Source organism: Salmo salar, chromosome ssa16 (assembly GCF_905237065.1).
Source record: "Salmo salar chromosome ssa16, Ssal_v3.1, whole genome shotgun sequence".
Classification (NCBI taxonomy): domain Eukaryota; kingdom Metazoa; phylum Chordata; class Actinopteri; order Salmoniformes; family Salmonidae; genus Salmo; species Salmo salar.
This window is the reverse complement of record NC_059457.1, coordinates 5,659,475-5,672,723: the sequence shown is the minus strand read 5'-3', so window position 1 is coordinate 5,672,723 and position 13,249 is coordinate 5,659,475. Positions and strand designations below refer to the sequence as shown.

The following is a 13,249-nucleotide window of genomic DNA, read 5'->3' as shown; positions in this document are numbered from 1 at the left end:
TCAAGTGCCAACAGGTGACAAGTCGTAATCTGAGTACACGTGTTCATTTGATTTGAGATCATCTGTTCTGCACATCGTGACTAGAGAAACATCTTGTTCGACAGACGGAGAGAAAAAAGACTTGTCTGAATATGAACTGGAGAACCTGAGACTTTTGAACTGAATATATTGTTTTCTCTGCAAGTAGACCTAGGGTCCATCCTTAATGACACCAGCGCGCACTACTTTTAGTGCGCTACTTTTATGGGCCCCGGTCAAAAGTAGTGCACTATATAGGGAATATGGTGTCATTTAAGGATGGACCCTAGGTCTACTTGCAGAGAAAACAATATATTCAGTTCAAAAGTCTCAGGTTCTCCAGTTCATATTCAGTGACGCACATGTAGACCCTATCCAGAATGAGTCTGCGGGTAAGTCTGCGGGTAAGTCTGCGGGTGAGCCCGCGGGTGAGCCCGCGCCGAATCAGACATGTACAGCCCAGACCCGCTGACAGAGTCGCGTGTGATCCGTGTGCTTGTTGGGTTGTGGGCTTGTCCGTCACGCGTCTCTTTGAGGAATTATGACAGTAATTCAGACCAGCAGCTGGTTGTCTCCCCTCTTCCTCTCACAAAGGGTGGTTTGTCTAATGTAGTAGATTATTTTTGTGTGTATGTCTACACAATAGTATCTATATTTGGAGGACACCTTTTCAATCGATGAGTTTAGACAGGGGATGCCATTGAACTGAGTGGCTGCCAATCATGACTCGTGGTTTAAATGATCTTGCGGGACTGTCACTTTCATTAAATCTGCAGTGAACATGAAGCATATGTCAGGACACTTGTGGTATCGCCTCTCTATGCTGGCTGTATGGCAGTAGCACAGCCCCTGTCATTTTCCTCATACCATGACTGAAGTTTACTCTTCATTGTAATCCATAGCGCATTTAGCATTTCCATAGGAGTCAATAGTCACTGGTTACCCCAGCATGGTCTACCTCTAACCTGCCAATCCCCCCTCCTCCCATGCTACCCAGACCCCTGCAGTCTTGAATGTTTAACAGCCTTTGTAAAGATGCTTGTTAATAACATGGCTTTACTTTGGGAGCCTCGGATGCATATCTGACTGATTTGCCAAAACAGAGACCTTGTAGCCCCCAGCCGGGAGGGACTGGGTGGGCGGTGGGCGAGAGGGGGCCACAGGAACTAACCACAAGTCCCTTGTGGGAGCTATCTTTTTAACTCTGCCTGTAAAGGTTTGAGAGTTTGTCAGAATTCGGTGTGTGTACGATGGCTTATACAGTCAGTCAGTAGATTTGAAACAAAGTTGGCTGACATCTGAGGTGAGAATTAGCATACATGCCGATGTGGTTCAAGGAATGGCGTTGCTAAACACATGAGGTATTGTCTCAGTATCCTGTATTCATGTTTCACCTATCTGGATCTGGCTATATCTCAGACTTGACATTCTTCTGAGGGAGGTCCTGCTCTGAGAGATCAGTGAAGAGAGGCTTCGTCTCTGACATGTGAAAGCAAACATCTCTCTCTCCCTCTCTTTTTCTCTAATGAAAGTCATATGTCGTCCCCCCCCCCCCATAAAGCAAAGCCCATGCTGCTACAGTCATGTTCGCTCTCTACTCTGCTCTACGCTCTGGCTGACCTTTCTCTATAGTTAGCCTCTATCTCCCCAACCCACTACACTCTGGGTCCTCAAACAAGGCCACATGTTTTAAAGTTATTTCAGTCTCATTTGCAAGTCAATAGATGTGAATAGAACGAGAAGTGTCTTATTTCGCACCTCTGACTGAAGACAAGTTATCTTGGTTTGAAAGACGCCAACCACTGTGAATGCAGCAGAGATAACAGAGATCATCTTCAGGAGAGAAGGGGGGGGGGAGAGAGAGAGAGAGAGAGAGACACAGAAAGAGAGACAGTAGAGATAACCAGGCTCTTGATGGAACATGCCTACCACAGTTGATTCACTATGAAAGGCTCTATTGTTGAATGCTGAAGCTGCTCCGCAAGGTGTTTTAAGTGGGAGGTGTCTATCGTACCAACCCCATCTGCCTGACTTGACACCTCCTAGCACAATGCAGACATGCATCATGGTACAACGCTGAAGCATCCACTTCTACAGGCGTAATCCATCATGCTCGTGTCTGAGTGGATGCACTGTGTGTCTTGTTGTGTGTGAGCAGCCTTGTGGAGGGCAGGCATGCCAGGTGTTGGCATGAGTGAGATATGGGTTATTGGGAGGAAGGGTGTTCAGGCAGGCAGGCTGTCCTTAAGTGGAGTGCTGTTCTGTGGGTATGAATAGCTGTTTGGTAGCTGCCTGTCTGGCTGTCTGCCTGCCTGCCCTGTGCTGGGCAGTTAATCACTCATTCCTCAGGAGGTCCAGGCACTAGGCATGCGGACTGTGCTGCTCTCTGTGTGTGTGTGTGTGTGTGTGTGTGTGTGTGTGTGTGTGTGTGTGTGTGTGTGTGTGTGTGTGTGTGTGTGTGTGTTCTGCTGCTGCTATCTCAAAGAGAGTCGTAACTAAACGAGAAACAGGACGCAGGGCATACAGCTGACACTTAAACAGTTTGGCCTCTTGTCAGTGGAGGGGTGTGTGTGACCGCTTGCCTGGCTGCTTGCATATTTGTCTTTGTGTGCGTGTGTGAGTGAGAACCACACTCAGGCATCCATGCATATATGCCATTCTGAGAGAGAGAGAGAGAAATAGAAAAACGGAGAGAGAGAGAGAGAGAGAGAGAGAGAGAAATAGAAAAATGGAGAGAGAGAGAGAAATAGAAAAATGGAGAGAGAGAGAGAGAAATAGAAAAATGGAGAGAGAGAGAGAGAAATAGAAAAACGGAGAGAGAGAGAGAGAAATAGAAAAACAGAGAGAGATAGAGAAAGAAATAGAAAAACAGAGAGAGAGAGAGAGAGAAATAGAAAAATGTATACCAAAACATCGCACAACTGATCATATTTACACCTTACACACCCTGATAGATAAACATGTCCACCAAGATAATACCAAAATATACGCTTGCTTTATCGACTTCCAAAAAGCATTTGATTCTATTTGGCATACAGGACTGTTCTACAATGTTATTGAAAGTGGTGTAGGGGGTAAAACATATGACATAATTAAATCAATGTATACTGGCAATACGTGCAGCATTAAAATTGGTAAGAAAAGAACAGATTTCTTTAACCAGGGGCGGGGCCTTCGTCAGGGTTGCAATCTGAGCCCTGCACTCTTCAATATTTACATTAACGAATTGGCCACTATTCTAGAAAAATCCTCAGCCCCTGGTGTTAGTCTCCACAATTCAGAAGTTAAATGCCTACTCTTCGCAGATGACCTATGCCTGCTGTCACCCACAGCACCTGGCCTACAGCAGAGCCTGGACCTGCTAGAGCAGTACTGCCAGACCTGGGCCCTGGCAGTAAACCCCAAAAAGACTAAAATAATGATTTTCCAGAGAAGATCCAGATCTCAGGGAATTAGACCAAAGTTCTCAATTGGTACAATATATATAGAGTACTGTACACACTACAATTACTTAGGTTTAAAAATAAGCTCAACTGGACACCTTAATGAGGCAGTGAATGAACTGAGAGAGAAAGCACGCAGGGCATTCTACGCCATTAAAAAGCAAATTCAAATTGAAATACCTATTAAAATTTGGCTAAAACTAATTGAATATGTCATTGAACCAATTGCACTTTATGGCAGCGAGGTGTGGGGTCCACTTGCAAAACAAGATTTCATCAAATGGGACAAACACCCCATTGAAACCCTACATGCAGAGTTCTGTAAGATTCTCCTACGTGTCCAGAGGAAAACTACAAACAATGCATGCAGGGCAGAATTAGGCCATTATCCACTAATAATAAAAACTCAAAAAAGAGCAATTCAGTTTTGGAAACATCTAAAATACAGTGACCCCCTCTCATATCATTACCAAGCCCTGCAATGCCAAGAGCTGAGCAAAGAAAAGAGTCCCCTCATCCAGCTGGTCCTGGGGCTGAGTTCACAAACCTGTTCTACTAACACACTGAAGCCTCAGGACCAGAACATCCAATCAATCAGAATAAACCAAATTACAACACAGTCAAAACAAAACTACATTGCTTATTGGGAAACACAAGCACAAACACAAAGCAAAATGCAGTGCTATCTGGCCCTAAATCGACAGTACACTATGGCTAAATATTTGACCATGGTTACTGATCAAAACCTTAGAAAAACCTTGACAAAGTACAGGCTCAGTGAGCACAGCCTTGCCATTGAGAAGGCTAGACACAGGAAAACCTGGCTCCCAGTTGAGAAATGGCTGTGCAACCACTGCACCACAGCAGAACCTGAGACGGAGCTGCATTTCCTGACAAAAATGTCAAAAATATAAAACAATTAGAGAGTGTCATTTCCCCAAATTTGAAACCCTTATTCAAGGTTTCAAAGACCTCTCTGATGAGGATAGGCTACCCGTCCTGTTGGGGGAGGACGCAGAGAGCTGTGTGTTGGCAGCGCACTACATTGCTGCATGCCATAAGTTGAGGGACAGTGTCTGACAGACCAATAAACCTGCACATGTCCTCTACTGTATGATTATTGTTATTGTTGAATGTATGGTTATTTTGACCCTTGGTTATTGTTGTTACTGTTGTCCCGTTGACAATTTTTTATTCTCATTTTTTATTTATTTTTTATATTGTAAATATCCAAAATAAGCTTTGGCAATATGTATATTGTTACGTCATGCCAATAAAGCAAATTGAATTGAATTGAATTGAAAAACAGAGAGAGAGATAGATAGAGAAAGAAATAGAAAAACGGAGAAAGAGAGAGAGAGAGAGAAATAGAAAAACGGGGAGAGAGAAATAGAAAAACGGGGGGAGAGAGAAATAGAAAAACGGGGAGAGAGGGAAATAGAAAAACGGGGAGAGAGAGAAATAGAAAAACGGGGAGAGAGAGAAATAGAAAAATGGAGAGAGAGAGAGAAATAGAAAAATGGAGAGAGAGAGAGAAATAGAAAAACGGAGAGAGAGAGAGAAATAGAAAAACGAAGAGAGAGAGAGAGAGAAATAGAAAAACGGAGAGAAAGAGAGAGAAATAGAAAAACGGGGAGAGAGAGAAATAGAAAAATGGAGAGAGAGAGAGAAATAGAAAAATGGAGAGAGAGAGAGAAATAGAAAAACGGAGAGAGAGAGAGAAATAGAAAAACGAAGAGAGAGAGAGAGAGAAATAGAAAAACGGAGAGAAAGAGAGAGAAATAGAAAAACGGGGAGAGAGAGAAATAGAAAAATGGGGAGAGAGAGAAATAGAAAAATGGGGAGAGAGAGAAATAGAAAAATGGAGAGAGAGAGAAATAGAAAAATGGAGAGAGAGAGAAATAGAAAAATGGAGAGAGAGAGAAATAGAAAAACGGAGCGAGAGAGAGAAATAGAAAACATAGAGAGAGACAGAGAGAAATAGAAAATGGAGAGAGAGAGAAATAGAAAAACGGAGAGAGAGAGAGAGAGAGAGAGAAATAGAAAAACGGGGGGAGAGAGAGAGATAGAAAAACGGGGAGAGAGAAATAGAAAAACGGGGGGAGAGAGAAATAGAAAAACGGGGAGAGAGGGAAATAGAAAAACGGGGAGAGAGAGAAATAGAAAAACGGGGAGAGAGAGAAATAGAAAAATGGAGAGAGAGAGAGAAATAGAAAAACGAAGAGAGAGAGAGAGAGAAATAGAAAAACGGAGAGAGAGAGAGAAATAGAAAAACGGGGAGAGAGAGAAATAGAAAAATGGAGAGAAAGAGAGAGAAATAGAAAAACGGGGAGAGAGAGAAATAGAAAAATGGGGAGAGAGAGAAATAGAAAAATGGGGAGAGAGAGAAATAGAAAAATGGAGAGAGAGAGAAATAGAAAAATGGAGAGAGAGAGAAATAGAAAAATGGAGAGAGAGAAATAGAAAAACGGAGCGAGAGAGAGAAATAGAAAACATAGAGAGACAGAGAGAAATAGAAAATGGAGAGAGAGAGAAATAGAAAAACGGGGAGAGCAATAGAAAAAGGGAGAGAGAGAGAAATAGAAAAACGGAGAGAGAGAAATAGAAAAACGGAGAGAGAGAGAAATAGAAAAACGGAGAGACAGAGAGAGAAATAGAAAAACAGAGAGAGAGAAATAGAAAAACGAGGAGAGAGAGAAATAGAAAAACGGAGAGAAATAGAAAAACAGAGAGAGAGATAGAAAAACGGAGAGAGAGAGAGAAATAGAAAAACGGAGAGAGAGACAGAGAGAAATAGAAAATGGAGAGAGAGAAATAGAAAAACGGAGAGAGAGAGAGAGGGAGAGAGAGAGAAATAGAAAAACGGGGGGAGAGAGAGAGAGAGAGAGAGGGAGAGAGAGAGAAATAGAAAAACGGGGGGGAGAGAGAGAGAGAGAGAGAGAGAGAAATAGAAAAACGGGGAGAGAGAGAGAGACTGTATATAGACATAATATGACATTTGAAATGTCTTTATTCTTTTGGAACTTCTGTGAGTGTAATGTTTACGGTTCCTTTTTGTTTATTTCACTTTTATTTATTATCTACTTCACTTGCTTTGGCAATGTTAACATATGAAACATATGTTAACATTGCCATTAAAGCCCTTGCCATTAAAGCCCTTGAATTTAATTTAATTTAATTGAGAGAGTGAATTCTGGCCCACTACTGTCACGCCTGACTTCTTCAAAGGCACCAGTCAAGTGTGGCTGGTTTTCTCAGCTGTGTCCCCACAGTCCTCCCCAACCCTGTGTGCCTGCCTAGCTGTGGGGGGTGGAAGCAGGGGTACAAGTGGGGTGTGCTGACCACTGGCTGGGGAGGGCTGTGGAGTCTCAGTCAGAGCTGTAGAGCTGTGGCCCTTCCTTTGAGAAATGGCCACAACTGCCTATTAATTTACTCCATGCCTGTATGTCATACAAGGCCTTTCAGCATGACTTGTACAGCTCAGAGTAGCATTTGTATAGTATGTAGTAGTTGTAGTCGCCGCCGCTGCAGCAGTAGTAGTATTGGTAGAACTGTACTACTGCTACTTGAATGTTGTATGCCTAATGAATGTGTTTTCCTTCCATCCTTACAGAGCAAAACTGTCTTGTATGTCAAAGCTGTTTTGTCATTGCTCTCTTGAAATGTAGTCAAAGACACAACAGTAGGCTACACGCAAAAAACTGAGGAGGCCCTGAAACCTTCAGCTGCCTCAGCTCAGTGATTTCAGTGACAAGACAGAGTAGTCCCCTTGCTTTTCCACTTCTCAATTTATCTCCCTAGACACACACTGCTCTCCTGTGTGGCCGGTCAGCTGTGTGGGTGGGTGTGGGTGTGTTTGTGCATGCGTGTGCACGCTTGCGTGCGTGTGGTGGGTCAGCGTTGCGGCGAGTCATTCTTTGATCCATCTGCCCTATTTCTATCTCTCCGTGTCAGGGTCCACTCTTCTGTCGTCCCCATCTTTCCATCCATCCATCCCTCTCTTCCTCGCCCTGGCCTCCCCCGAGTCCCCTCTGTCTCTTCCCTATATCCATTCCAAAGAATAAAGGATGATCAGAGAGACAGACAGACACCCTCTTCCCTCTCTCGCTGTGGCAGGTTGAAAAACAAACAGCCGAGGAGAAGAAGAAGCGAGGGAAGGAAAGAAAAAGGAGAGAGAGGGGCAAAGAGCAGGGGAATTTGGACATTCCCCATATGGCTCTGGGATCCACAGGGATTTGTGCATACTAAGGCCAGGGTACTGTTGTTTATACAGAGCTACAGTGAGGAACCCTTTATCTTGAGATCTTACATCCAATATATTAGCCTCATATAGAGAGATCACATTTGATTTGTCACATGCTTTGTAAACAACCGGTGAGGCTACCAGTGAAATGCTTACTTACGGGCCCTTCCCAACAATGCAGAGAGGAAAAACTGAGAAATAATAGAAAAACAATAACACAAGGAGTAAATACACAATGAGGAACGATAACTTGGCCATATACACAGGTTACCAGTAGAGTCATTGTGCAGTGGTACGAGGTAATCGAGGTAGATATTTACATATAGGTAGGGATAAAGTGACTAGGCAACAGGATAGATAATAGACAGTAGCAGCAGCGTATGTGATGAGTTAAAAGAGTTAGTGCAAAAAAGTGTCAATGCAGATTGTTAAATAGTTAACCAATAGCTACCCGGACAAACTATTTAGTAGTCTTATGGCTTGGGGGTTGAAGCTGTTGAGGGTCCTGTTGGTTCCAGACGTGGTGCATCGGTACCGCTTGCCGTGCGGTAGCAGAATGAAGCGTTTTTAGGGCCTTCCTCTGACACCGCCTGGTATAGAGGTCCTGGATGGCAGTGAGCTCGGCCCCAGTGATGTACTTGGCTTTACGCACTACCCTCTGTAACGCCTTGCGGTCGAATGCCAAGAAGTTGCCATACCAAGCGGGGATGCAATGCACTTATTAATGAAGCCGGTGACTGATGTGCCTTAATGCCATCGGATGAATCCCGGAAACATATTCCAGTCGGTGCTAGCGAAACAGTCCTGTAGCTTAGCATCTGCTTCATCTGACCGCTTCAGTCATTTGGTACTGGTACATCCTGTTTGAGTTATTGCTTGTAAGCAGGAATAAGGAGGAGACATGCTGATAGAAATTGGGTAAAACTGATTTTAGTTTTCCTGCATTAAAGTCACTGGCCACTAGGAGCACTGCCTCTAGGTGAGCATTTTCTTGTTTGCTTTTGGCCCTATACAGCTTGTTGAGTGCGGTCTTAGCATCGGTTTGTGGTGGTAAAAATAAAAATGGTAAGTATTTTGGTAAATAACATGGTCCACAAGATGAACCTCGAGACTCCAGAAGCTCTTTCGGTCATAGGAAACGTTGGCGGAAACATTACGTACAAAAAAGTTGAGATCAGCATGAAAAAATACACAAAATAGAACAATTGGTCAGGAGCCCGTAAAACTGCCACTATTCCCTCCAGCGCCATTCTTCAGCTGTAGAGAATATTCCCCATATAGTGCACTACTTTTAAACATAGAGCTCTGGTTAAAAGTACTACACTATATACTGTAGGGTGCCATTTGGGATGCAACCATTGCTTTAGCCTTATATATGTTACCCTCAATCATATAGAGACAGCGTCATAATGAGCTACACTGAGTGTACAAAACATTAAGAACGCCTTCCTAATATTGAGTTGCATCCTTCCTTTTTTTTGCCCTCAGAACATCCTCAATTCGTCATGGTATGGACTCTACAAGGTGTCAAAAGCATTCCACAGGGATGCTGGCCCATGTTGACTCCAATGCTTCCCTGTCCTTTGGGTGGTGGAAGGCACTTACAGTACATTCCGAAAGTATTCAGGCCCCTTGACTTTTTCCACATTTTGTTACGTTATTATTCTAAAACTGATTAAATTTAAAAAAAAAATGACCATCATCAATCTTCACACAATACCCCATAATGACAATGCGAAAACAAGTTTTTAGAAATGTTTGCTAATAAAAAAAAAGAAATACCTTATTTACATAAATATTCAGACCCTTTGCAATGAGACTCGAAATTGAGCTCAGGTGCGTCCTGTTTCCATTGATCATCATCCAGATGTTTCTACAACTTGATTGCAGCCCACCTGTGGTAAATTCAATTGATTGGACATGATTTGGAAAGGCACACACCTGTCTATATAGGGTCCCACAGATGACAGTGCAAGTCAGAGCAAAAACCAAGCCATGAGCTTGAAGGAATGGTCCGTAGAGCTCCGAGACAGGATTTGGTCGAGGCACAGATCGGGTGTAGGGTACCAAAACTTTCTGCAGCATTGAAGATCCCCAAGAACACAGTGGCCTCCATCATGCTTAAATGGAAGAAGATTAGAAACACCAAGACTCTTCCTAGAGCTAGCCGCCCGGCCAAACTAAGCAATAAGGGGAGAAGGGCCTTGGTCAGGGAGGTGACCAAGAACCCGATGGTCACTTTGACATTGCTCCAGAGTTCCTCTGTGGAGATGGGAGAATCTTCCAGCACTCCACAAATCAGGCCGTTATGGTAGAGTGGCCAGACAGAAGCCACTCCTCAGTAAAAGACACATGACAGCCCGCTTGGAGTTTGCCAAAAGGCACTTAAAGGACAGAGCTTGCTCAGGAATGGCAGCAGGCTGGTGTGAGTGCATCTGCACGCACAGTGAGGCGAAGACTTTTGGAGGATGGCCTGGTGCAAGAAGGGCAGCAAAGAAGCCACTTCTCTCCAGGAAAAACATCAGGGACAGACTGATATTCTACAATAGGTACAGGGATTGGACAGCTGAGGACTGGGGTAAAGTCATTTTCTCTGATGAATCCCCTTTCGGATTGTTTGGGGCATCCGGGAAAAAAAGCTTGTTCGCAGAAGACAAGGTGAGCGCTACCATCAGTCCTGTGTCATGCCAACAGTAAAGCATCCTGAGACCATTCATGTGTGGGGTTGCTTCTCAGCCAGGGGAGTGGGCTCACTCACAATTTTGCCTAAGAACACAGCCATGAATAAAGAATGGTACCAACACATCCTCCGAGAGCAACTTTTCCCAACCATCCAGGAACAGTTTGGTGACGAACAATGCCTTTTCCAGCATGATGGAGCACCTTGCCATAAGGCAAAAGTGATAACTAAGTGGCTCGGGGAACAAAACATCAATATTTTGGGTCCATGGCCAGGAAACTCCCCAGACCTTAATCCCATTGAGAACTTGTGGCCAATCCTCAAGAGGCGGGTGGACAAACAAAAACCCCACAAATTCTGACAAACTCCAAGCTTTGATTATGCAAGAATGGGCTGCCATCAGTCAGGATGTGGCCCAGAAGTTAATTGACAGCATGCCAGGGCGGATTGCAGAGGTCTTGAAAAAGAAGGGTCAACACTGCAAATATTGACTCTTTGCATCAACTTCATGTAATTGTCAATAAAAGCCTTTGACACTTATAGAATGCTTGTAATTATACTTCAGTATTACATAGTAACATCTGACAAAAAATATCTAAAGACACTGAAGCAGCAAACCTTGTGGAAATTAATATTTGTGTCATTCTCAAAACTTTTGGCCATGACTGTATATCTGTGGTCTTGCCTGTTCACCCTCTGAGTGGCACACATACACAATCCATGTCTCAATTGTCTCAAGGCTTTAAAATCATTCTTTAACCGGTCACTTCCCCTTCATCTACACTGATTGAAGTGGATTTAACAAGTGCCATCAATAAGGGATCATAGCTTTCACATCGATTCACCTGGTCAGACTATGTCACGGAAAGAGCAGGGGTTCTTAATGTTTTTTACACTCAGTGTATAACTCATCTGTCTCTGAAGTATGTGCTGTACAGATAAGGTGATAAGGTGAGATTTTAAAGTGTGAGTCTGCTCGGCCTGGTTTTGCTCTGACGTCTGTGCTGAAAGGAAAAGTAATTGCAGTATGAAGGTGGAATGTGCAGTCCATTGTTGAAGTCGATGTAGAATTCAGGTACTGTAATACAAGCAGTCTGTAAAGGTCTCACAACAAGTCAAGACATCACCTCATAAAATGAACTTGCAAACTGGGGGAGTTTTATAATGGTTTTCGACCCAAGCCACATGAGGGGGATCCATCATGATGAAACACTGCCACAATGGCAAAAAGAGTACCATTGTGATTGGGAATCGTAAAGGCAAATCGTCACCAGAAGAACTTAAGTGTTACCCAGATCCCCTCAGCGCCTTTCGGGGAATACATCCCACATGAAAGTGGTGGTATAGTGACTCAGTGACTGCTGAGACTGAGATTCCTGGAACGATAGGGGGGGGGTCACTATAGTGGATGGGTCACCAGTCCATATCAGTACAGCTTGGTTTGGCTCGGCTCGGTTGGACTCAGTAGTGTGAAAAGCTTATACTTTCGCCCCTGAAGTAACACATCCCTCTCTCTTCCTCTCTCCTTCTTTCTCTCTGCAGTAGAAGGCGTGGTGTGTGATGAACCTGGAGAGTGCGTGTGGTTACCAGGTTGGGGTTCGGGGCCCACGGGCTGTGATGGAGCAGAAGGTCAAAAGTCGACTGAACTATGGCTTCCAGAGGAGCTCCACGTCAGACGACGACTCCGGATGTGCCCTGGAGGAGTACGCCTGGGTACCGCCCGGCCTCAGACCAGAACAGGTGAGACGCGCCAAAATCTACACAGCACCCCCATTTCTAATGCATGCCCCTTAAATTCAACACTATATGCCACTAATATGTCACATATGCAATACAACCGCTGTTCCCCTGTTCCACAAAATGACACAAGGCAGTATGTGATGATTACTTGTGGGAATTGAACCCACGACCTTGCCGTTTCTAATGTCATGCTCTTACCAACTTTTTATTAAAATTTTATTTGACCTTTATTTAACTAGGCAAGTCAGTTAAGAACAAATTCTTATTTTCAATGACGGCCTACCAGGGAACAGTGGGTTAACTGCCTTGTTCAGGGGCAGAACGACAGATTTGTACCTTGTCAGCTCGGGGATTCGATCTTGCAACCTTTCGGTTACTAGTCCAACGCTCTAACCACTAGGCTACCTGCACAAAAGGCCCAGAAGCAGATTCGCTTGTTTAGAAAGGAGCTGAAAAATACCACAGTAGCTTTCTCTGTCATTATTCTCCTTGTCATAACTCCATTAGGTAAATTACCAGGCCTCCTCAGGTTTTTGGGGTGGTGGGCAGTGCAGCGGGAGGGCTTGTCAACCTGAAGCAGGACAAAGCTGCCTGTCTTTAACTGTTTAACTGTCACCGTGGCACTTTGACCCTTGGGGCCACTGGGCTGGTTACTACTTTGCCCCTCGGGGCCGTTGACCACCACTGAAGGCTACTTTACGAGGAAGGGTCATTACAGACAACAGATAAAAAGGTGGGATGTTCTTGTCTCCTGTTTAGAGGGGGCTTCCTGCTGCTCTATTGCCCCCTATATCCACCTCCCCAGGCCAGGGGTTTCAGAACAGTACACTGACAAGACGCCCTTCTTCCAGGGCTGTGTGTTTCTCCACTGTAGTGATCACCCCATAATGTGCACTACAGGGCCGTTCCACAGAATAGCTGCTGTAAAGGCATTACAGTTAACCCATGCATTTACACACAAAGGGGAGGCTTTAGAGGCAGGGTCTCCCTGTTGATTCGGTCCCTTCTCTCCCCTTTCTCTCCCCCGATCACCCTTCATTGCTTCCACGTGTGCTTTTTAAAGGGAGGGAGAGGGGGATAGAGTGAGGGGAGTAAGGGAAGGGAGGGAGAGAGTGAGAGAGACAG

The 13,249-nt window shown here is 44.3% G+C and overlaps 1 protein-coding gene across 2 annotated transcripts in view; it reads left to right on the top strand.

Moving 5' to 3' along the window:
* LOC106573091 (prickle-like protein 1) overlaps positions 1 to 13,249 on the top strand; it is a 47,500-nt gene that overhangs the window by 24,925 nt on the left and 9,326 nt on the right. For both annotated transcript variants that reach the window (XM_014147784.2, XM_014147785.2), the window contains exon 2: positions 11,927 to 12,124. In XM_014147784.2, coding sequence (XP_014003259.1) covers positions 11,945 to 12,124 — 180 coding nt within the window. In that variant the 5' untranslated portion in view covers positions 11,927 to 11,944. The remainder of the gene's footprint in view (positions 1 to 11,926; positions 12,125 to 13,249) is intronic.